General features: G+C 38.3%; 1 protein-coding gene across 5 annotated transcripts in view; it reads right to left on the reverse strand.

The window, feature by feature from the left end:
* Positions 1-27,060, reverse strand: part of XNP (ATRX chromatin remodeler XNP) — a 190,136-nt gene that overhangs the window by 53,577 nt on the left and 109,499 nt on the right. For 3 of the 5 annotated variants that reach the window (XM_022071000.2, XM_022070999.2, XM_022070998.2), the window contains exons 1-7: positions 13,759-13,902; positions 12,090-12,188; positions 10,876-11,055; positions 8,806-8,930; positions 6,218-6,346; positions 3,587-3,729; positions 403-547 (exon numbers count right to left, since the gene is read on the reverse strand). In XM_022071000.2, coding sequence (XP_021926692.2) covers positions 403-547; positions 3,587-3,729; positions 6,218-6,346; positions 8,806-8,930; positions 10,876-11,055; positions 12,090-12,153 — 786 coding nt within the window. In that variant the 5' untranslated portion in view covers positions 12,154-12,188; positions 13,759-13,902. Of the gene's footprint in view, positions 1-402; positions 548-3,586; positions 3,730-6,217; positions 6,347-8,805; positions 8,931-10,875; positions 11,056-12,089; positions 12,189-13,758; positions 13,903-27,060 lie in introns of those variants that run through there. The other 2 variants (XM_087352020.1, XM_087352021.1) reach the window with 2 other exon arrangements.

Consider the following 27,060-nt stretch of genomic DNA (forward strand, 5'->3'; position numbering starts at 1 on the left):
TTGTAATCCTTCCCCACTTGTTCATGAGTGCTCACACACACTGTTTCTGATACATCTTTTAAACAATTTATGATCATGTAATACACATTTTTCTTTGGTTTGATTTTATATTTAGTGTCAAGAGCACAATTAAAATGCAAGACTTACAAAATCTGTACATAAAGTGTCAGAGAATATGGAGTCACTGAATACTACAATAAAAGATAACTAACCTGCAGTTACCCGAAAACCTAGCAAATTTTGTCAAAATATTTACCATACCAAATTTCCAAATAAAATTAAATTCTCACTGGGTTCTTCATGGCTCCTCTCTCATAGCTTATAACATGAAACCAAATGATTCATTTCCCCCCCCCGAATCATCCTACCATCATATAAGTCATAATTTGCCTTAAAAGTTACCTGCATTTCATTCAAACTTGTATCATCATCAGAACTGCTCTTAGTGCTGAAATTCTTCTGACTTAGTAGACGTGACTTCTGCTTTAACTGAGTCCGTTTCTTTTTCAGCTGTTTAATATTACACTGGTTTTCTTCTTGTCTACATCTAACAAACAGAATTACAAACTTTCTGAGTTCCATGGTAGTAAAAGAAACGGAGAAGGAAAAACAAAGGGAGTTTTAATAACCATTTACATATACACAGCAGCTGTTTTGTATTCGAAACATATAACGGAATGCTGCTGCCGGTAACAGACCTTATCAGATATGAGCATTCTGTTCACGCTAAGTGCAGGTTCTTAACAGTGTTCAAGATGGTATAGTCGGCGCAGTATTTTTTGGCCGGTGAAATTTTCAAGGTCAAGGCTAGGAGCGAGTCTCTTTTGCGATAGTATAATGCTAACTGCGCCGAGAAGCTTGTGTGACTGAACGCCCAAACAAAAGAAATACGCTGACCGTGCCACCGCAGGTACACAAGAGTAGGCCCGTCCGCCACCTTCTCCACCGGCCAAAAACTACTGCACCGACTATACATAAGTATTTAGCAGAACAAAACATTTTCATCTACAACGGTTATGTGAAAAGCAATTCAGCTCGTGTACGCCATAAACAATTTCAACAAAAATTCCCTGGTGCTAATATTCCTAGAAGGTGTACCATCCAACGTTCGGTTAATAAATTAAAACTATGGGTTCGACATTGGATAAGAAAGTAAAAATAAAATGCCATGTACTGACTGAAGAAAAACGGGATAATGTTGGTGCAATGTTGAAGCGTTCATCAAGAAAACCATTTGCAAAACTAGCTCGGCAAACTTATGTTTCAGTCTTCTCAACAAATAAACACCTAAAAAAATTAGTGAAACTTCACTCATACAAAACAATACAGGTGTATTCATTGCACCCAGATACATGGACAAATTTTTGTAACTGCCTTATCCAATCAGTGAATGAAGATATACTTGACCCATAATTATTGCTTCTTACTGATTAAGCGTCGTTTTATTTAAATATGCACGTGAACACACATAATGACTGATACCAGTCCCCTGAAAACCCTACAGTTCTTCATGACATCATAATCCAAAAGTTGGTGTTTGGTGTGGAATTAGTGTAAAATAAAAAAAACTGACCATGGATATACTTAAGTTACAAAGGTATATTAATTTTATTTTTAACAGGTTTTTCTCACAGTTAACAGAGAATGAAAGACTACAGTGGTATGGTTACTTTCAACAGGACTTGTCAATGACGCACACAACTGGTAACTCCACGGCTGTAATGAGAGATGTGTCTGGCAAGAAAGTTATTAGTGAACACTTATAGCATGCTTCTTTTCTAGACCTCATGCCATGGAATTTTCATTTGTGAGGTATCTTGAAAGACAAAGTGAACAAAAGAAATCCCCACACATTACATGAACTTGAAGAAAATATTCAAGAAATATCCAGTGTTTCTCCAACAGGCCTGCAACACATGACCCTGAGTTCTCATGCTGCAATGCACATTTAGAAGCACAACGGGATATTTTAAAAATCTCCTACATCTCCTTTGAACAAGCAGGTTTGTCTCACAGCTTATTTTGTTTTCTTTCACCGTGTTTGCAACGGCCCAGGCAACAGAGGGAAGGCAGAGCTGCCGGGAGCATGACAGTGGGCTAGGTGGTCCAAAAACAAATGAAAACCCCATATACCAACACACAGAGCTATATTTGGTTGTTAAAAGTAAAGTCTTCATATACTGCATTTATATTCATTTTCTGGCCTTATAAACTTCAATTTTACAGTCAATCACGGTCATATGGATTGTGATGCCATGTGGTCCTGAAGGTGGTTATCAATGTTCAAAAGAATGTATTGACTCCATCTTGAAGGTTGGAGGGAATGCATTCCACCAAAACATTATTAACCACTTACAAGACCACCCGGCACCACAACCCAGATGACCACGGTCAACATCTTTGTCATGAGAACCTTGAATCTTCAACTCATTTTATAATACTGATGATAAATGGTCTCAGTTGTAATCTTACTCAGTTCTCTAATTATGATCTGAGGTTTTCACAGTGGTGAGGCTGAAGATGGCTCTTCTGGGTTGTAGCGCCATGTAGTCTGGTAGAAGTTTACCAATGTTTAAGAGGTCCTTGCTGCCTCCACCATTAAGGCACACTACCAGACTACATCGCATTACAATCCAGAAGACAGCCATCTTCTTACTCAGTTCTATTCAGCAATATATGTGACTGAATCCCTTTTTGAGGTTGATACATGTGAGATTTCTCTCTCAATGATGTTATAGCTGGCAGAGAGAACCATAGCTTAGAAGCTCAGAAGTACAGAAGGGCCCTAGTATTCTCCACATACTGGAAATCACAACTTCACCAGAGTGGAGGGACCAACCTTTACACCAGGGGTCCCCAACGCGGTGTCCGCTGGCGCCCGCCAAGACTTTTTTTTGGGTGCCCGCGTTGTTACGGAAAGAGGTTATACTGAATAATGAAGGCCGTTCAACCATGAACATTATAAAATCAAAGCGCAGATCTCGGCTTACTGACGCCCATCTTGACGATTGTTTGCAAGCAGCAACATCATCCTACACTCCCAAATTTGAAAAACTGGCCGATGAAATGCAGCGCCAAACATCACACCAACTTCCCACTTGAGTAATAATAATTTCACTTATAAAAGTACGTATTTTTGATTGCGTGGTTTCTTGTATCATTAAACGTCTTGTTGTTTTGTGTATTATTTGGTGTCCATATCTTATTTGTCCAGAGAAAAGAAAATTTTGCTTTGTTAATTGGTTGGTGCCCACCACGATCTTATAAACTCTCAAATGTGCCCGAGGGCACAAAAAGGTTGGGGACCACTGCTTTACACAATAAACTCTGCTATTACATAAGTCAGAGATTAAATTGAAATGTCCTTTGACAGTCTGGCATCTCATCCTAGGAGTAAACATTTAATCTGCGCAGGATAAATAATATATACCCTGACACAATGGAATCTGTCACAGCATCTTCTGATTGATTCTTTCAATGATATATTTCTGTGGTATCATTAGTACTGATCTGCTACTTCATGGTGACCCTCAGGTTTCAGACACACCCTATACTTAAAACCAGAGCATAAAAATACAATGCATACCTCATCTTCATAGAATATGACTGAGCATTCACACAGATGGCACGCAGTTCCCAAAGAGGCTTTCCATTGCACACAAAACACTGCCAGTCCTCTGACTCGATGTCTTTAAGGATGGAACGATTCAGATTCTGCTTGATGCATCTCTACAAACAGAAAATAAGAGTGAAAATATTCACTGCATAATAGACTAGATTTCCAACTTTATACAACCAGTTTTCATTCTTAAGAACATTCCAAAATTATGCACTGTTGTATATTACAGATGTCATATTCCATAGGCGCTCACGGGAACAACATAAGCCAACAAACCTTAAGTGGCAAGGGTAAACTTTAGAAAACCTTGACATCTTATTTTCCCAGACCACTTTCAACAATACCTCACTTGACCACTGCAAGCGAGCCACAATCTAACACACTAGTCAGATACTGGAATGATCAGAACATTTACAGGCTCAATCACAGTTACTGGAATTCTAGAAGTTTGCAGTTTACATTAATTTGAACTCATTTTCTGGGGAAATTAGAATGCAAGTTCGAATTAACGTGAACCCGCCATTAACCGAGTAACTGGAACTGGTAACTGCAAAACAGAACTTACTGCAACCACTCTTTATATTTCAATGGACAACAGCCGCAGTAAGTAGCTAAGTTGCCAATAACCAGTTATTAGTTGCTAGTTACTGGAATAACTGGTACCTTCGATACCCGACACATAGCTGAACAATGAAACAGAAGACATTCTTTCACATACTGACGTGATATTTGTACGTAAAGCAGCAGACGAGATGACAATCACAATTATTTTTTCAAATCCATGAGAGCAAAGAAAATAAATAGGTTTGTACTAACGAGTAACAAATTAGCAAATACTTTTGCAGGCCGGATCCGGCCCATGGGCCGCCAGTTGGACCACGCTGACATAAGCAGAAGAATTAAACCACTGCTTGGTCACTAAGAATTCTTGTCTATAACTTCGCGTTATCCAGATTACCGCACTAGAAGATTAATGAACAGCAGTATATTTGACAGGTATATGAAAACATTAAAGGAAGGATTTTTTATGATGCCTTAAAATTTAATATAAAAAAAGACAAATCATGTAATGCCTGTCATTTGTTGTCTTTTATGGGTCCTCAGGAGCAAAAAATTAAAATGTGATAAAATGGAGCCTGGAACTTCAGGAATCCAGCACTAAAAATTGAGGACAAAAACAACTTTCTTAAAAACACATCAGGCTGACTAAAAGTGTATGCAGGATTTGATGGTTGATGGAGGCAGCAAGTACCTCTGCAACGTCGGTAAACTTCTACCAGACTATGCAGCGCAATGGCCCAGAAGATAGCCATCGTCTAAAAGTGTATGCTTCTAAACAAACGAAGTGAATGCAGATGGATAAAGGAATCAAACGAAGCCAATGATCAACTGTGCATTTACAGCACACCAAATCGCTATTTTTTCAATACGTAATGACATGTCTAACAGCATGGGGATTTGTATCGCTCCATATATTTATATTTTGCATACAGACATGACCACTAATGTAAAACCATGCTTCATCGATTATGAACAGCAAATGTGTTCCCACAAGTTTACTGTGTATAAGAGCAGAATTAAATTAGTCTTGTGCTTGAGAATACAGATGCCAGCGAATCATAAGTTTATTTTTCTGCTAGATGTCTTTGTGCAGATCAATTTCTAACGATATCTGAATTTCCTGAACTTTTCGTTCAGCCATCACATTCCTCTTAGACTCTCTCCTTTCATCATAAACTGTACCTGCAGTCCACCAATTTTTCACAAGCTTGAATGCTCACAGATTTGTAGGGATTTATGATTCTGGGAGAACACGAATAAATCTTCGAATGCACTTGTTTATGAACATTTGGTGTTGAATTGTAAATTTCATTTCAATACAGAGAAATTACGGCTGAGAGACAAACAGATGTGGACCATGTGACATTTGCCTGCTCACTATCTACTCCAAGAATGACTCATGAATCATATCAACAAGACAAGGACTGACTGCTGGCAAAAAAATCTTTTTGTTCTTCGTGTTGTAAAGTTTCTTGCTCAGTTGAACAACCTGTACAAAACACATGTGCAAAAATTTCTTGAACATATGTGCAAATTTCTTTCTGAATATTTAAAACAAAATATATGTTTTATTTTCTCATCCTATTGAGCTTTGGTGTTTTGAAAAGGAGACAGAATAATAACTACTTTGAAACTGAAAAGCATTTCCTGAATTTATTCTTCTGCTTATTTCAAGTTTGACATGATTTTTGCTTGTTGTTATTTAATTTGCAAGCATTTCCAAATTAAGTACATTACATTACGATCTTGCCAGACTTAGTTTCATGGCATAATTAAGTTTTACCTACATTTAATTCCAACCAATTTCCCTACTAGCATCTAAAAAAAAATGCTGTAATATTCTTGAAGTTATATGTTCATGTAATAAATGAACATCATCAGCATATATGAGTACCTAATTTAAGCCATTCAGTTGCATCTCTTCCTCATTTTATTGGCCCTTCCTGATTGCATATTAAAAGAATAAAATAAAAATGACTGAGGATAAAGGATCCCCTTGATTAACCCACTGCGAACATAAATTTATACCACATATACCTTGCAGAAAGCACAGCAACAAGTTGAACAGCAATACAGCATTCCGCCTTGCCCACACCATCGGCAGTATTTATCTGAACCATCTTCGTCCATAGAGAAATTCCCATCTCCATAGAAATTGATACATTGCTAAAGAAACAAATATTTTACACTGGAACATGAACTTCTTAAAAACAATAATATGTTACTTTATACTCTGATTTGTCACCACTTTCAATTGAATTCACATTTGCATCATGGTTAACGTACATTGCGTATATCATAAAGTATCTTACTCTATGACCCTGGTGCAAATTTATAAGAATATAACACATTTTTAGCAAAGTGAACATACATGAAATGTGTAGTGACACTTTCAAGACTTACATGACTTAATTTTATAATTAATACAGAAAGTTGGGAGCTGGGGGTGGTACAGCATGAAGAACCTTCTTCCATTCTCTTCTCTCTCCCGTAACAGGGCAATTACCATTCCCCGTGCAATCCGACCTCCATCCACAATTTCCAATACGATCTGCTTATCCATTCTCATCACTTCTACTTCGAACATGAAGGCAGTATGTTTCTCCAAAAACATGTGAAACCTTCTATTACCACTACTGGCGCATAACTACATAACATCTGAACTCAGAAGAAAAATCCTTAGAAGCATAATAAAGTAAGATATTCTTGCCAGTTACTTCGCCAACAAAAACTCCACATTATATGCAACTGCGTCGTCTGCAAGTAACGAATAATTACCAAAGGTTTTGTGTCTAACGATATACTTCACGGTCTTCACGACTAAAGAACGCACTTTATTTCACTTAAAAGTGCCAATGAGGTCATTAGATATTCTGACGTCTTAAACCTGGTAATTACTTTAGGATAATTTCACATGAAGGAAGTATCATTTAGTCTCGGGTGATCAGCCATGTGAGAGTGGAATTAGTTTCCAAAATTTCAGAGGTCGTCTGCCTCCATCATACGATGAGCAACATCCTTGACGTAGGGCCACCAGAAAAGAAAATCATCCATAGCAAAAAGAGTCTACAATGGCTGTCATCTGAGACTGCACCAGTTATGCAACACCATTTGTGTTGAGTGAACATCCAACTACTCGCTCTTCCCCACTGGTCCTCTCTCACCCTAGGAAAAATGGCTCCGAGAGCAAACTCAACAGCCAACAGTCAGTCACATCGCTCTTCACATTATTCCCTTATGACACGAACATTATGTAAAATACAGGAGGTCCTTGTTATCCATTGTTAAATGGGAATAGAAAATTGCCACTTGAAGCGTATCTCTTTAAAGCGGGAAATTTCTGCCCATAATAATTAAATAGGGGTTAATAAAGACCAGAACATCCAGTCATCCACAGACAGGTCTATAACTGGAGAATGTAATATGTCATCCACAACATGTTTAACCTTTATCTTGTGCGGAACGTACATACTTGTAACACTCTAAGGAGACTTGGCTACGTATTTTGGTCTCTTTTAGGGGCTGCAATCATTGAATCACTTTCTTGAGGGTTCTGGCAAGGTCAACCTGCTATTCAAAGCTTCTCACGATGGGCATGATGGGTGAAAAGAATGTGTATCCACTGAGGCAGAGGGAAACAAAATTTTCTGTGCGGTCAGCAGTTCACAACCATGGCTTCTACCATGTCGACATGATAAGACGAGACAGATACCTAGATATCCTTCGCTTCTTACACTTCACAGACAACAGAAATGGAATTAAGATATTAACTGCATTTTTAAAAAAACCGTGTATTCTCTGTTCCATTTGCATAAAAATGGCATTTATTTCGTAATTTTATCATGGTTACTTTAGATAATATTAAAGTTTTCCGTAGAGCGTGCACAAAAATTCAAATACCCGCAAAAAAAATATTCTGTGAGCTGCTACCACTTTGCGATTTAGATACCCGTCGTTTAAAGGTTAAGAAGGAAATGTTTCCCAGCAATCCATAATACAACTCCTACAACCATTCTGAAATATGATGATATTAAAATTCAAAGAAAAAATCACACCCTGGTCCATCGATTGCATAACTGGTGTCATTTACGGAGGCATATTACAATTTTATGTTCTTTGATAAACTCACATAATCAATCACATAACCACTGCCATTATCCAAAATGAAAAGAATCCTGAAATTGAGATTCTCCTCTGCACAATATATATAGTATATATATATTTACTTTTTATTTCTAGCACGAAATATTCAATAAACTGATGACAGAAGATCTGCCTCATAATCCAGGCCTTCCAACGTGACCTCCGAATCATAGACGGCAAAGATTTAGCAATGTTTAGACTTTTGTTCCCAGAGACAAGCAGAGTCTTGAGCTTTATGTCACTGTTGCCACTTCCACCAAGTGGGAGACTGGGATAAAATGGTGGACGTGCTTGAGATGGGAACCGTTATTTCTCGGGAAGTTCGTGGTCCACGTGATCCTTCAAGTGTGCGAAATTTTTATTTCCTCGATAAATTGGCCCCATCAATTCCATGATCACGTAGCTGATCACTCGAGAAAATTTCATTGCTTAACGCGTGTTTGTCTTTTACATATTCACAGTTATGGGCAAAAAAAACATACCTTACACATGAGTACTCTCAGTACAGGATGATGGAATACATTGCGACCTTTTAGCACTACCGACGTTAGGCTAGAAGAGCAGGCTGTGCAACGCAACTTGAGTTTCGTCAGAGCCTCATGATTATCTGCAAAAATATTTAACAACTTAGCTACTTCAACATGGTTTAATAAACACAAGGCTATTCAATATAAGTTAATATGGTAGGGCTAAATAGTTTGCAAAAAAGTCTTCAAACTTATAACTTAAAAAATCCTATCCCTTTACTTCACTGCCAGTAACGCATCATTAGTAAAAATATCAACGGCCGGTATTTTACTCTTATGCTTCAAGATTTATAAGCTTAGGAAATACCTTTGGTTTCAAGTCGGATTTTAAAAATTGGGTACTTGTGGGTTATCGGGACACATCGCTTTAAAAAGAGGTTAGGTTAGATTAGGTTAGGTTAATGTGTGTGGATATATGACATATACTTGAAAGTTATTATAATTTATTTCAATAAATGACAACTAACCTAACCTATTTTTAAAGCGATGTGTCCCGATAACCCATAAGTACCAAAAACTGTTTAATGATAGCAAGAAATACATTCAGTCTGATGGAAATACACAAACAAGGTCAGAATATATTCTATATTTTGCCTAGAAAACAAGCTTCAAAGGGTTTTTAGGAACGTACAAGAACAAGTTAAACTTACAGTCTGTGTCACTGTTACAAAAACAGATTCACATTAGTTGAAGCTGAAGGTGCTTGATTGTTTGATTATTTTTACGATTCTGTTTTGAACGCATTGAATTAGTTGCTACAGCAATATTCTTACTTGTGACAGACTGTATCATGGGCTGGCAGTCCAATTAATATCAGAGGTGCAAAAGATGAGCTCAGTCTTGTATTATTTATAAACGTATTATCAGATACTTTAGACGAAACAATGTGAGTTCTTATTGCAAAGTTTACAGTATGAGACAGATTATAGGTTCTTAGCAAAGAGTTCAGATGGATTGCACATATTTTAAATTGTGTCTAACCTCACCCAAGGGGGCTTTGTACAAGCTCACTACTACAGACAGATGCTCTGTGTGTCAAGTTAAATTGCAGTGTCAATTATACCAACGTACGACATGCCCCTTAAGGGCCTGATCGAGCTGCAGACATACATTCCTACCATTCTCATTCATCCAAGGTTTGTTGTGCCTCCTGAAGATATTGACAAATCCCATATTTGTACTAGCTGTCCTCTCTTCAAGAGCTATGCTGGCGGTAGCATAGCTACTGGTAGGGCCTCCCTAGGCAGATTGGTCGAGGGGGAGAGGTCAGACTAAGACAGGTACCCTGGTCCTCCAGGTTGGGGGTTGGTCGCAAGGCTAACAACCTTGCACCGTAAAAAGGAAGATGTTTCGAAACCTCGATCAAAGCCTCGGACAGACGGACCTAACAATAGGACCGAATGGAAGAGGAGAATTGAGGCGGCCATGGGCCGAATACGGACCGTAGAGCCATTGAAGAAGTCCTCTCTTCAACAGAGTTTACATCCTCTTATACTGAATTATAATTTCTAACAAGGCTGTATCTTGGTCCTCCCACTACCACAATCAGATCTTGTTCGTTTGCTTGGTAAGGTCTTTACCAACTTTCCTCAGGTCCTCAACAGCCTTTGCAAGAAGACCATTACCGAACATTGTGGTCGAGTGGTAAAGACTCCTGCTTTGTATTTGGGAGGTCCCGAGTTCTCATCTTGGCCTACATGCCGGATACCCTGATGGGTTTTTCGTCTTTTTTTGCTCCAACAAGCCAAGGCTTCGCTGGCAAATTTCCAATGTCTTTGTTTCAAGTAAAATGAATCTGATACTCATATGAACCTCAGAGGCAACATCAGCGCAAAACCTGCTGACTTGCTGTACTTTTGTTTGTTACATTTGTTTTTCCTACAAAATATCACTTAGGAGATAGGGAGCTTGAAACAGACACCTCAACATCAGGGTGTTACATTTAGACAAACTACTTCTAGAATATTTTAATTATCAGACAACATTCTGGCTTACTGTTCCTACGGCTGCCGGCTCACAACTTACCTTCAAAATATTTCTCCCTGAATTCAATTTCCTCTACCGTTTCTTCCACTGCCATTGCCGTTGCAGTACGGTGGATTTTAGGCGGAGATTTAGAACTATCTTCAGCATTTTCATTTTCCTGATCGCTTTCAACACCATTTGAATCTTTGGCAGACGACTTTTCCCATTGTGTTTTCCGAGCTGAAGAGGAAAACAACACAGAACTGAATCCAATGAAGCAAATTAAAAGACCAAATTAGATTCCACCATGTTACAAAATCAACTTTAAAGTTTTAAATCTTTTCTAGCCCGTATTTTTATTTAAAACCTTTATTCAGTCAGTACATATCCAAAGTAACAAATAACTAAAAATTAATAAGATTACATCAATTAGCTTACACAACTTTAACTTCAAACTGTACAAAACACGTGGTCACAAAGTCTTCTTTAAATCAATAATGACATGTCATAAGGCATGTCAGGTCTGCGGTATCATTCTGGACTCATACACATGGAGTCATAGCATCAAACTCCAGTAAAAAAAAGTTCCCCCCCCCCACCCCCCCATGCAGCTGCCATATTTTCCAAAGTTTTGTATTTTCTGAAAGTACATAACCATATACGATCCCTCTGCAAATGGCACTTGTGTTAACCCCATCACAAGTTTCTTTGTCCACCATGTTGGCAATATCAATTTCAGAAAATTTAAAAGTATCATTTTACAGTACAACATCCACACCAAATTTCATCAAAATCTGTCCAGCAGTTCTGTAGTTGAATCATGTGGACAGATGGATGAACATGTTTTCATTCAGTGCACATCATGCAAAGAAATAAAGTCACATCCTTGTTAAGTCGGCTTCAGTTCAGCCTTAGAAGAAGTACCACCATCAATGCTGTTTAGAGAAATGATCACTGTTCAATCTAAGAATTATGTGACACCCATACACTAGCCAAAATGACACAAAATACTCATACCCTTCCAAACAAATTAAATGTATATGCATTACAGTGCTTACATCAACAATACTGTTCCAAAAAAACTAAGCAAACATCCCGCAAACATTTTTAACTGAATACGTTATACATGCATTGAATTTCTGAACTTTTACAGCACATAAAACAGGTTACATGCTGAAGACACACACACGAACACTACAAATTTTTGTTGTAGTGTTATAAAGAAGGAACGTTTGAAAACTAGAAATGGAAACGTCACCTATAACCCCACTAACCTGCTTCTGCATCCTTCAACTCTTGAGAAGATGGTAAAATCAGATCTTCTGAAGTGTCACTCATGTTCAAAGCTTTAGGTTACAGATCCTTCACATTAACTGAAAAAATAATAAATAAAATGATGGGTTGCCTTGGAAATGCCTGTTTAAAATTTATATATATTATGAGATTTGAGATTTCCACAGCAGTGAAAATGTGCAACTTATGTTTTGTAGTGTGCGCTGTCTTGGAGGTTCTTAAAAAGGCATTGCATCCCACTCCTGCGATGCAGACGGAGGTGACGCGTTCCTCCGAAACACTGGATGCATCCTATAAGACTATATGGCATCACGACCTAGAGGACCACAATCCACTAGCTCAGTTAGTAGGGGCCTGAAAACCTGGGTTAAGATTCCTGGAATTGATACATTTTGTGTACAGAACCGAAAAGGCTCAACAAATTTGCAGATACTATGACAAGACCTAGTCCTGCGCAGTAGCCGCGCGGTCTGAGGCAACATGCTTCGGACCAGCGATACGGAATGCGCGCTGGTTCGAGTCTCAGGGGAGAAGAAAGATCTACCTTTATGGAAGCCACACTGCTCCTCTTGTAAAATCTCTTCTACTATGGATTGGAATTTTGATCACATTATTGTCATATATGTTTTATATGATGCATATAGGAGAGACAGCACTCTATAATTGGAGCATTTTCTTTTGCCTACTTTTTTGTGTATATTTCTGAATCTTGCTATTTTCTATTCCTCAGGTATCTTACCTACATTCCATGTATTGTTCAGCAATGTTTGAACCTCTCCTTAAGTTTTGTGCTTGCATATTTTATCAAGTGTCACCTATCACACTGACTAATCTATGATGGAGCAATGCCAACCAACCACAGTGCAAACTTTACCTCTGTTTTGCTATTAGAGAACTCAAAAATGTCAACATCAACTCACAGCTTTCTAATTAGACAGAAATACTGGCACCCTTGCTTCATAGACATCTGACACAAATCACTGTTGTTAATGGAGCAGACACAAACAGACAACTACAAGGAGATAATAAACGGAATTATGATGTAAGCTGTATGCTTACATGACTCCCACATTGGGACTTGGAAAATATCAAGTGCCTGATTTCTTTTGGATAGAGTGCACATTTCAGGGGAGAGTGACAGATGGGCATGGAGCATCTGTGGAATAATGCCAAAATAAGTGAAAAAACTAAAGCACTTGCTAAACTTATCTAACCAAACATTCCCTCCAAAAATACTGAAACTCAAAAGGATGATGCACTACAAGCCTATGAGATAAACAAATACCAAAAAAAGTATATGAAAAAACAGCTTGCTTTAGCAGTTACCTACACACTGAAGCTGGTGGTTGGTTGTAATACTTGTTCGGATTATCACTACTCTGCCACCGATTGTGGCTCTGGGCCATAAAACTATACTTAACCACCATACATACTTCATAAGGAAATATCAATACGTTTATTGCAATGTTTACAAATTCACCTATGCACTCCCCAACACTCTACACATGCTAGAATACAAATGCGCGTTAAATCAGTACACAGTCAATTTCAAAATAATGTTGAAAAGTCGTTCGCTCACTCCTTTGTCATGTCATAACATTAAATTTGCCTAGTAATGAAACATGTGGTAACAAACTACAAATCACTTACACGTACTTTCCTCAACAAGCCTTTCGCAGTGACCACCGACGCAATCTGCTACCATTAAAACACTTCAATAAGTAAATTAAGATTCCACAAACTCAATCACAAACACTGTATATAGCCTCCATCACAGATTATTTGTAATTATGTACATCACAGATATGAAAACTAGGAAACCGTATATACCAAAGAGTATCTACCTACATTATTGAAAATTTGACCTCAGACAGAAATTGTCACACTCAGCTTACAGCAAAATATTTTATGTGAACCACAAAGCTTGTAAGATTTCAGATTCTTGCTGCGGTTAATTAGATGTCCTACTGGGATGTTGCACTATGTAGATTGGCAGAAGTTCACAGATGTATCAGAAGCGCTTGATGCCTTCATCGTTGCCCTATGTAGAAAGAGTAAACACTCCTGAAATGTTGGAAATTTATTTCCTTTCTACGTAACTATACTTAACTTTCGGATGTATGTAATGTTTATCTTAATAAAAAATATCTTGAATTTATTAGAACCTGTATCTTAATATCATTTTCTCTTCTGAAATAACATACTATAATCACATACCAAAAACCACTGTTACAACTCAAGCTTCATAAACAACAATTTTCTTCGTTTGGACTCTTTCCATAAAAAGGGATAGTATATCTGGCACGATACTACAGTTTCAGTTTTAACTACCAGGGCCCAACAAGGGTAAAGAGCACTATATGCATTACATTTCACATTCATGTAAATGGAACAGAGAAAACGAACAATGCCAAGAAATGCCCCGCTTTCACGGAATGAAAAGGCCGTGTGCGCAAAAGCCTGCCGTAGGTCCCTATCGCAAGCATAACGAATGTATGTGAGATTTTAAACTTTACGGCACTGACGATAATGATGATGTTCTGGGTTTTGGTGCCATAGGACGTTCAACCGCAGCATCAAGGTGCCAACCAAAACACATCATCAAGACTGGGTCTCCCGCCACCTTTCTTTGACTCATTAAGGATGATTTTTCCCTTAAATGCCAAGTGTTTACAACATTCCATACAAGTGTAGGAAAGTGTACTCTGATTAACCCACAAATATGTGCCAAGGACAGTAATTTGCTGAACTGCTTTAGAAGAATGAACCAATCATGACATGGTAATATGTTATTAATGTTTGTACCTTGTTTTTACTTCGTAATAAATGTATAACTACAGCCTGACAATGTACACTCTTTATAAATCTGTAGTGTAGCACCTCCTTGTGTTATGTAAAATTCTTGATTTTTCTGCATGTTACTTTTCACACAATCTGATCACTGTACGTTTACTTGAACAACATGTTCCAAACTAATGAAGCCATCATCACGTTCGGTTTCCTGCTTCTAGTACTTCATTGTATTTAGGACATCGATGTTTTTATTTTCCAACAATTTCTGAAAGTATAAAGTTACATTATGTGGGGAGTAAAGATGCTATTTCCTTTTTAAAAGATGCATTTCTTGCAAAATTTCCTGGTATTAAAATTATTCAAACCACTGAAACTGAAATAAATACAGCATAATAAGCATAATACATTCCCTCAAATAATAAAACTTATCAGGTTATGGTGAAGAAACATGTAAAATATAGAAACTTTATTAAGGTTTAATAAGTTGCCCATTGTCCCACATTTGTAATCACCGGCATTTTCCCAGACAGTTTTAAAATCTCAGCAGTAAAACCACGACACATGAGTGGTGACAAAAGAAGTATGACAAACTATGGGCCAATTTCACTATTAACTATAAGATTATATACAACAGGTTAAACCATCATATGCATACTAACAACATATTGGTCACAGAACAATTTGGTTCACTGAAGATTGAATATTAAAGAAAAAAATGTGTTATAACCTATAAACAAAAAATGCACGTTGGAAGAATATTCTGTGATACAGCAAAAGCTTTGGACATTTCGTGAACTAAATTACATTTTTATGGCATCCAACCAGATCCTATCAAAGAGATGGAAAACAAAATATTTAAAAATAATCTCCTAAATACACTCAGAATGTTTTCTCAGACTGGGAAACAATAAAACATGGAGTTCCCCAAGGACAATTCTAGGACCTTATATGTAAATGCCCTTCCTCCAATGATACAATAAATAACTTATCAAAACCCAGATCCACTGATGACACGAGTGTCATAAATGATAGTAAACATTTTGATGATTTCTGTAACATGTCAAGCATAGTTCTGTGTCATATGAGTAAATGGTTCACTGCTAACAAGCTGGCCTTGAATCTAAAGGAAACAAAAGTAATACAATTTATAATAAATAATTCACCAAAATATGTGTGAAGTATTGGTTATAATGGAAAGTTATAGTTAGCAAATAAGATATTTCTTTATAGGATTTGAGGTTTTCATGGTAGTGAGTGTGAAGATGGCTGTCTTCTGGGTTATTGTGCCATGTAGTTTGGTATAAATTCACCGACGTTTCAGAGGTCCTTGCTGCCTCCATTATCAGGTCGTTAAGTAAGCTGCGCGAGTGGAAACACTAGAGTACACACATAGTTGCATAGGCGAAAAAATATTACACGGCACAGCCTGCTGTAACATCCTTAACAAATTTCTGCACTTACGTGGTTCTTAAAGTTTGTGTTGTGAACCCCATTCTTAAAAAGGGAGAAGTTAAGGATTCCAGGGGAAACACAAAGTATTCCTCAGCATAATTAGTAGAAAAATGATTAATTAAAAACAAAAATTAAATGTTAATTTTTTATTTCTTAATTATCATCATCTTCAAGTCACTTTTCTCCAAAATACATCTGCTTTTCTAATTTGTCAATAGTTCGTCTAACATTATTACACGAAATATTTTAATTTAATAAGCTAAAGTGCAACATTTATTTTCTTTACTTCTGTATTTTGTAACTCATACGTAATGTATTCAATGTAGAATAGGGAACTGAGCCCATTTTCATACATAAGTAAATGAATGATAATAATATTTATAAAACATTTGAAAATATAAAATAAACTGCTCTGAACAAGGAATAGAGGTAGAGCATTTGAAGATTACAAGAGGAAAATAAACTGAAGAAGACACCACAGAATTAAAAATGGCTATGTTACTATAACTTATAACGTCATGAAACACCAATAGGCGTAACAGTCGATTTCAACTTTTCCTTGCCATTCAAAACGTGGTGCGTTGTTTTTAAAGAATTACTACAATGAAATTATATCTTAAAATTTGGGGACAGTACAAAAAAAGACAAATGACTTCCAGAATTTGTAGATTGCACTTTTAGAAATGACAGCCATTTCTCCCACTTGGAGTACCTCATCACCTTGCAAAGAATTATGGTCCCAGTAGGATTCAGGGTTTTCGTGGCAGTGAGTCTGAAGACGGCTGTCTTCTGGGTTGTTGCGCCATGTACTCTGGTAGGAGTTTACAGACGTTTCAGAGGTTCAAGTGATATGAAATTATTTTCTGCAGAAACTCAACATTTTACATCCAAAACAAGATCATTAGAATAATGGCAGGCACTAAAAGAGATCCTCATGTAGGGAATTGTTTAAGAAATTTAATATTTTTCCATTAGCCAGAAAATTCTTGCTCTCATTATTACGAACTATATACGCTCAATCCAAACGTATTCTCTCTGTTGATGATATGGATTGATCTGGGAAAATTCAACAGACAGTAATAAAGTAGTTTACATCCAAAAGAAAATAATTTGAAAAATGGCAGGTGTTATGAGCAGAGCATATTTTATAAAATTATTTGTGAAATTTACTATATTCCACTTGCATGTGAATTCGTACTCTGTTTACTATCATTTGTGGTGGAAGACTTGGACAAATTTAGAAGAAATACAGATGTAAATAATTTAAACATAAGATATAAATACGACCTCTATATGCCAAAAACTATCCTCACTAAATACCAAAATACTATATAGGTAACAAGTTATTCAATAATCTTACAATATTGATTATCCTACTGAAACAATGTCTAAATTATCTACAAACATCATTTAATCTCAAGTCAGTAGTTAGTTTCCCCCCAAGAATTCAAAATTACTCCAGTACTGCCATTGTTAATGTTTTTATACATTTCCGGGAAAGATCACATTCGGTCACATTTTCACAAAAAAAAACATACCCCTTCCAGCCATTGTTTACAGTAGTTTTATGACAAATATGGATAGATGGCAGCATAGCACATATGTGACGTCATAAGCCAGTTCTTTACCGATCTCTATGATGGCGTGGTCAAAATTATTTACCATTCTCACAGGCACTACTGCTACACAGTCGAGGTATTGATGGTAGTTCGAGCTTCGACCAACAGATGTCGCCAGTGCACGGTCAATCTCCAGAATACATTGCTAGTACCATAGAAAATTAACTGTACATCTCCAACAATCGATTACTCCGTTCATTTAAGAACGGTGTTTAACGACAGAGCTCACATGTCATCAATTAAACTGGAGAAATCATCATGAAGGCGGAGATCGTAATCTATTTTAAGGCATTGCTAAATAGTATTCTGGACAGACTGGAGAAAACCATGAAAACAATCACTCAGGATTGGCAAGTCTAAAATTTTGTGTCTCCATCAGCCTGCAGGTTAATTTTATTTCTACAACATGTCGTGTCATCTGTCTGTCTAAAATTTCATGTTTGAAACTGCTGAAAATTGTCGATTTCGTTCCTAGAATAATAGTTCCTGCATGGAAAGATTTATATTTGGTCCTTGGCGGTCAAATATAACCCCTACTTTACATGAAGTTATTGTCACTGTCCTAAACAACTTGCTGTACATACGAACGATACAGATATTGTTAGGATATAAATTTTTTATCTGAAACACATCAATATGATGAATTAGCATGCGAGACCAAATATTTTCTGTCTGTGCAGTGTGACCACTTTGCAACGATAAATTTTCATCTTGAATAAATATAAATTGAGGCCGACAAGGAATGCAAATTATCAAACAATGAAGATTTCTGTCTTCTGGGTTGTTGCGCTGTGTAGTCTGGTCGATGTTAACCAACGTTTCAGAGGTCATACTGCCTCCGTCATCAGGGCGATGAGTATGAAGATTTCTGTCTTCTGGGTTGTTGCGCTGTGTAGTCTGGTAGATGTTTACCGACGTTTCGGAGGTCATACTGCCTCCATCATCAGAGTATGAAGATTTCTGTCTTCTGGGTTGTTGCGCTGTGTAGTCTGGTAGATGTTTACCGACGTTTCAGAGGTCATACTGCCTCCATCATCAGAGTATGAAGATTTCTGTCTTCTGGGTTGTTGCGCTGTGTAGTCTGGTCGATGTTAACCAACGTTTCAGAGGTCATACTGCCTCCATCATCAGAGTATGAAGATTTCTGTCTTCTGGGTTGTTGCGCTGTGTAGACTGGTCGATGTTAACCAACGTTTCAGAGGTCATACTGCCTCCATCATCAGGGCGATGAAGATTTCTGTCTTCTTGGTTGTTGCGCTGTGTAGTCTGGTCGATTTTAACCGACGTTTCAGAAGTCATACTGCCTCCATCATCAGAGTATGAAGATTTCTGTCTTCTGGGTTGTTGCGCTGTGTAGTCTGGTCGATGTTAACCAACGTTTCAGAGGTCATACTGCCTCCATCATCAGAGTATGAAGATTTCTGTCTTCTGGGTTGTTGCGCTGTGTAGTCTGGTCGATGTTAACCAACGTTTCAGAGGTCATACTGCCTCCATCATCAGAGTATGAAGATTTCTGTCTTCTGGGTTGTTGCGCTGTGTAGACTGGTCGATGTTAACCAACGTTTCAGAGGTCATACTGCCTCCATCATCAGGGCGATGAAGATTTCTGTCTTCTTGGTTGTTGCGCTGTGTAGTCTGGTCGATGTTAACCGACGTTTCAGAGGTCATACTGCCTCCATCATCAGAGTATGAAGATTTCTGTCTTCTGGGTTGTTGCGCTGTGTAGTCTGGTCGATGTTAACCAACGTTTCAGGTATTGTTGATTCAAATCTTCCAGCGGGAGTATTAATATTTTTTCCTCGCGCCATTACACACATAACCTCACTTAATTAACAGTGCACAGAGCAGCTCTGTACAATGTCTGGAATTTATTTACTTCAGAAGTCTTATTCACTTTGTCTACATTTTCTTTGTGTTTTCGAAATACCATTCACAAACAAATGATTATCACATGGTTAGTGAATTAAGTTACATTAACTTTCGTTATGTTACCAATAAAACTTAAGTTATTAAACTCATACAACTGATAGGAAGTATACGTAATTCAAATAAGAATCAGAACGCGTAACTAACAAACTGTTCAGTTTCAACTTGCACTAACGTACGCTTCTAAAACTTCTCCTTCCTAACCGGTCACTTAGACCGACAACAGAAACGAGGTTCTGGTCTTTTGAAATGTTAATCTTATTAAACGCATTCCTTTGCGGGCGGACGTCCCCCACACCCCAAACCAAAGAGCCCAGAGCAAAAGTGGGGGGGGGAGAGAGAGAGAGACCTTATTCGAGTGACGTCACATCCGCTGTTCACGTGACCGGAAGTCTCTCCGAGTGCGTGACGTATACGCACTGCGTGAGTCGCTGTTATGAAGAGTATTCTTGCGACCTTAATAAGGCCATACGCCCCCAACAGCACACAGCTAAACAAGTTCGCTGCCTAGCCTGAATGAAGTCGGTGCCACCAGGGCGAAAGTGTATTTGTTGGTGAACATAATTTAATTATTCTCACTTTTCTTTAAACTGAGTCTAAAAATCGAAATAACGTAACATCACGTGTTCTTTTATTTGCATCGAATTATAACATCGTGTTCTAAGAACGGAACGAAGGGACCCACAGACTTTCCACAAGTACTTTACGACCTTGGGGCCGCATAATAATCGTTTTATGCATTAAAACGTTGACAACCTACGGGAGAAAAGGGTATTATCGACATAACTGTCTCACTGTTTCAGTGTTTGTTCTTTATATATTGGGTATTACCAGATGAAAGTCTTATATATTATCGCAAAATGTCAATTATATGTGCTCCTGAAAATTATTTTTCCACTGTCTGTGTTTGACAGCTCTCGATAATAATTAACAAGTTCCCTGTTGTTTCTTTCTTAATTCAAACTTCACATTATCATCTAATATGGGCTACGTAAAGTACATTAATCGATTATTTCAAGTATCAACGGATGGTTTCATATATATAGCCGAATGAGATACAGCAAGATGGCAAAGTTGTCTCTGGAGGTCACGTGACCATATGGGGGGGGGGGGTTTAAGCATTCTTAACCTTGGGACTAAGGTGACTGCTTAGCTTCAGGCCCGGGCAGCTTTATCCCCAAGGAAGAAACCCCAGAACAAATTGTTTCAGTTCGAGTGTCTTCAATAAGGTCCCTAAGAATTTCTACAGCCTAAAGCGAAGTTAACTTTCAACAAATCACTCACCAACAGACCACCCATCAGCCCCGAGAAAAAAATCAATACTTCCAGCCCTCAACATTGATTGCACGCAATTAACAACTAATACAAACGATTATATAGAGGTCGCTCACATTGAGCGGCGGAAGCTCGGATTCAGTGCTGGTTCCGATAGATTGCGTTAGTGTGTAAGCACTGCATGTGCTTGAGTAGTTACGTAGATGATTGTACGATAATTGTAGATGAAACAGTGCGCCATCTCTGGAATATCCAAACAAACATCACACCACCAACGACATCTGTACTCCATATTAAGAAATTTATAACGAATTTCGGTTAAACATTTTTATACAGGGCAATAAATTCATAAATGGACCTAAAATCATTCGGTTACATGCATTTTGACGTAACATTTGTATGTAATTCTGATATATTCGATCCGCAAATCATGTACGACGAATTTGGACAACATGTTCACTACATGATATGTCCACATAAAAATCACTCAGCATTAAACCTGTAAATTTAGGCTTATCACGATGTATTTCGTCACGTATAGGCACTAATTACAAAATTTAGTATTAACGTCATGGCAATTCCAAATTTTCGAGGTCGTGGCCGATTTCGAAAATCTTCCACCTCGCGAATTTGACGTTTTCGTGGTTCTTTCCTACAAGAGTTGTGATATAACAGAGCATGAATTTTATTAACTTACACGTGGCATGACGTCTATAAAAAATTTCAATGTTTTCCATCCATTTAGCGAAATTCGTACACGAAGTTCTTTTATTTCTAAGTAGGCGTTGCCCGTCCTACTTAGGTTAGGTTATGTTTGTAACCACGTGAGCAGAAGGTACTGCGCACAGGCGTTACGCAACCTGTCCCGGAGTGGGCAATGTGTGATAGTGATTATTGTTTACGTAAAATTAAAATACACTTTTATATGAATCCTTCATATTTTAAAATTAATGCAGTGTCAACATCACATGTAATTATACTTGTAGGACATGAGTATTTTGCACTGGTCACCTGTTGTAGTCGTAAGCGACCCTGAAACATTTGACACAGATATTTTGGTTGGATATGCAGACTGTTGATGTTGAGACAAAAAATCATTAACATCTTTATATGCTATTATTTTACACTTTATGTATAAATTACAACCTTCATATTCTTCATCATGCAAAATATATAAATATATTTTATACATTTACACACTCAAAGCCGCTGTGCTTGAAGAAAGTCTCGATTAATGCCATTTACGTGTTAATAATGGAAACATAAAAGCCACGTCATGTCTTCCTTGGGCTCCTCAAGTGTCTTTAATACGTTCCGCCAAAACCTTATAGTTCGACACAAATTTCAAAGCACCCGTTCACTCACGACCAGAACACAGCTCAGCTCAGTGAAAAAATCAATAAAGACAGACGTTGACTTGCAGCTCCTCAACATTGATATACTTACATTTAAGAACTAATGCGAGCGAGTATATAGAGGTCGTTGCAATCGAACTTCGGAAGCTATGTTTCAGTGCTCGATCCGGTAGATTGCGTCAGTGTTTGAGCTCTGCATGTCCTTGGGTGTATACGTAGAAGATTGTTCGATATATGAAGTATCTGGAACGTATTATTGAAATGTCGTTTTACACGCTTTCCAACTGTCGTAAATATCCCGTCTTTTTTACATTGGTTTAGGTTAGGTTACTCCGGTGGTTCGAAGACGTGAAGTCTGATCTTAAACAGATGGGCGTAAGACGCTCGAAAAGTAAAGCACAGAATAGGGAAGATTGGGCGTCGATCGCAAGAGAAGCCAAGGCTATACTGAAAGAAGAAGTTAGGTTAGTGGTGCACCTGCGCGGAAGGGGTTGCGCATTGGCGTCATTATACTTGCCTACTTGAGGGCTACACATGATTGTTATTATTGATTGCGGAATATTAAAAAGCTCCATTATTCGTTCCTTCACATATTAAATATAGTGAACTGTGCGCGTCATTTTTATTCGTATATGGTATAATGGTTTTACTCAGCTTACCTGTTTACCTCGTATCTTAATCTATCACGCTTCACGTTATAATGTTGGCAGGCGTGCAGTCTTTCATTGTCGAAGTATACATATTAGTATATTTTGTAGGCAACATGACAGTATTAAAATATTTGATACACTTTCATTTTGCCATTTATGTAGAAATTAAAACTTACACATATTCCTAAATCAAGAATTAAATAAATATATTTATTGAATTAACACACGCGTAGCTGACGTAGAGAGAGAGACGGATTGTCATTTAAGGGTAACTAACACGAACGTAGGTCAACTCTCGCCACAAAATGCATGTCGAAAGTTTTTCCACTGGTAAACACATAAATTAACAACAAACAGTTTATCTACAGGTAAACCAGACTCCATCTTTGCTTACGTCATTGAAAAGACAACCCACACTCATGTTCAGTGTTACATGCACACAGTTGTCTTCGACGTAACGCGGGAAATTAATAATGCTAATGTTTCCGAAGAAGTGTTTGTTTCAGTTTGAGTGTCTTCAATATTATCCCTAAGAATTCTGATTGATTAGATCCCCAAGTCACGACGACTTTGGACAAACATAATCACTACCTGACATTTCGCCATAAAAATTACTCAGCATTTATTCTGTAGATTTAGGTGTCTCGCGATGTTTTTAGACACGTATGGGCACTACTTATAATATCGACAAAATGCTTGTTAATAATAACGTCGTGGAAATTCGCAGTATTTGAGGTCGTGGTCGATTTCGATAATCTTCAACCTCGCGACTTTGACGTTTTCGTGGGGCTCTCCTACAAGAGTTGTGATATAATCGAGTATGAATTTTATTAATGTCAATGACGTATTACTTGAAAATACAGACGGCATTTTGGCCGAGATTCGAACCTCAGTCGTTTAGAACAGTGGTATTCAACCTTTTTTGTTCGCGTACCCCCAGATATAATTTCTCTTCAACTTTATACCCCCAAAGTTGTTGGTGTATAATTCAAGTTATACGTAGTATATAATCTACATCTAAAATAAATTAAATAAATTACATTACTGATTATTCAGTGTTTATCATAAAATAATATTTTTTTTTTAAATTTCGCCTACCCACTAAGATGTCTTCGCGTACCCCAGGTTGAATAACACTGGTTTAGAATATGAAACGGGAATACTAACCACTAAATTCTGTAGATTCTTCTTTCTACAGGATAACTGAAAAGCCACGTAATCCATTCCTGATACGTGTTGTATTTATAAAAATGGAATTAGATTGTAATCACAAAACAGATAGCTGGAAATTCCCATTGCTTTCAGGCCCCTCGATTTCGTTTATGAAATGTACACGCCTTGGATGAATTTGTAAAATCTTTGCAGCCCCAAAGGATAATCCACTCAGAACAGAGAGTTTCCCCAGTGTATTTTAATATGGGTTGTGTGACTTTCCGATCAATTTGTGAAGATTTATGTCAAAAGAGTCCCTTGTCCTACATGGAGTGTCCTCAATTGCTGTCAGAGAAGACAGCCTTCGGATATGGAGTGAAGCAGCCAGTGCAGTGAATGAGCAGTCAAACAGTTTGTCAACCTGTCTGGGGGTTGAGTTGGTACTAAAATATCCCTACTGTAAATAACGAGCGTGTTACGTCATGTTACATAGGCCTGTGGTTTGGATAAACAATCTATGAGACGGTAAATTATCATGTGATTTGGAACTTCGAATATCAGGGGTCTCTGCAGGTCAGGTTTTTTTTAAAACAGTATCAAGATAATTGGTAAAATGTAAGTCAGTTTTTGTGGGAGTACAGGAGGTTGGCGTTCAACCAGCAGACATTAATCTGTGGAAATAGGAAAGCTAATGATGATTTCGTGCGTAAGGAAGTCAGTCACATGTCAGTGACAAGATGTCACATGCAACACGAAGAGGTCGTTGGTGTAATATTCTTTTGAACCCGCATGAATCGAAGATAAATGTGATGAGAACTAGGACATGTATTCTGCAAGTGTCTCAAGAAATATTTTTAGGATATTTAAATTTCAGGAGAGGAGAGAAGAAAGATATTTTAAAAAAAAAAAAAATTAAGCTGAAACAAAACTACAAATGATAATGGGGTTATAGCGGTAAACTTTCAGCTGAAATTAAATGGGGGCACATGAGTCTACAATGATTATGTTAATTTTTGGATGAAAACACAAACATCCATGTCTTGTCACGAGACTGGAAGATTAACTTTTTGTGTAAAGGAAGCCAATAGACGTGGCAAGAGCCACGGTGGTCCAGCGGTTAGAACGCTGGCCTTGTAATCCTGGGGGTCTCGGGTTCGATTCCCGGCGGTGCCCGAATTTATAACTTGTGTTGGGCAAGGCCGTGGTCTAGGCAACACGGAGTTTTCCTCCGTGGCATCCCAACAATTACTCCATTCACACACAGAAGAAGGCAATGGCAAACCACTTCTGGATCATCTGCCAAGAACGTATATGAACAGGTCCCAGTCCGAGAAAAGGATGGAAGGATCCTGTTCATATGGACCTGTCGTCAGACAGAACACTAAATAATAATAAGATGAGGTGGTCTAGCGGTTAGAACGCTGGCCTTGTAATCCTGGGGTCTCGGGTTCGATTCCCGGCGGTGCCAGAATTGATAACTTGTGTTGGGCAAGGCCGTGGTCTAGGCAACACGGAGTTTTCCTCCGTGGCATCCCAACAATTACTCCATTCACACACAGAAGAAGGCAATGGCAAACCACTTCTGGATCATCTGCCAAGAACGTATATGAACAGGTCCCAGTCCGAGAAAAGGATGGAAGGATCCTGTTCATATGGACCTGTCGTCAGACAGAACACTAAATAATAATAAGATGAGGTGGTCTAGCGGTTAGAACGCTGGCCTCGTAATCCTGGGGTCTCGGGTTCGATTCCCGGCGGTGCCCGAATTGATAACTTGTGTTGGGCAAGGCCGTGGTCTAGGCAACACGGAGTTTTCCTCCGTGGCATCCCAACAATTACTCCATTCACACACAGAAGAAGGCAATGGCAAACCACTTCTGGATCATCTGCCAAGAACGTATATGAACAGGTCCCAGTCCGAGAAAAGGATGGAAGGATCCTGTTCATATGGACCTGTCGTCAGACAGAACACTAAATAATAATAAGATGAGGTGGTCTAGCGGTTAGAACGCTGGCCTCGTAATCCTGGGGTCTCGGGTTCGATTCCCGGCGGTGCCCGAATTGATAACTTGTGTTGGGCAAGGCCGTGGTCTAGGCAACACGGAGTTTTCCTCCGTGGCATCCCAACAATTACTCCATTCACACACAGAAGAAGGCAATGGCAAACCACTTCTGGATCATCTGCCAAGAACGTATATGAACAGGTCCCAGTCCGAGAAAAGGATGGAAGGATCCTGTTCATATGGACCTGTCGTCAGACAGAACACTTAATAATAATAAGATGAGGTGGTCTAGCGGTTAGAACGCTGGCCTTGTAATCCTGGGGTCTCGGGTTCGATTCCCGGCGGTGCCCGAATTGATAACTTGTGTTGGGCAAGGCCGTGGTCTAGGCAACACGGAGTTTTCCTCCGTGGCATCCCAACAATTACTCCATTCACACACAGAAGAAGGCAATGGCAAACCACTTCTGGATCATCTGCCAAGAACGTATATGAACAGGTCCCAGTCCGAGAAAAGGATGGAAGGATCCTGTTCATATGGACCTGTCGTCAGACAGAACACTAAATAATAATAAGATGAGGTGGTCTAGCGGTTAGAACGCTGGCCTTGTAATCCTGGGGTCTCGGGTTCGATTCCCGGCGGTGCCAGAATTGATAACTTGTGTTGGGCAAGGCCGTGGTCTAGGCAACACGGAGTTTTCCTCCGTGGCATCCCAACAATTACTCCATT

Source organism: Zootermopsis nevadensis, unplaced genomic scaffold (genome assembly GCF_977971745.1).
Source record: "Zootermopsis nevadensis isolate Lab colony 2312 unplaced genomic scaffold, Znev_1.0 Znev_ptg000020l, whole genome shotgun sequence".
In the NCBI taxonomy this organism is placed as follows: domain Eukaryota; kingdom Metazoa; phylum Arthropoda; class Insecta; order Blattodea; family Termopsidae; genus Zootermopsis; species Zootermopsis nevadensis.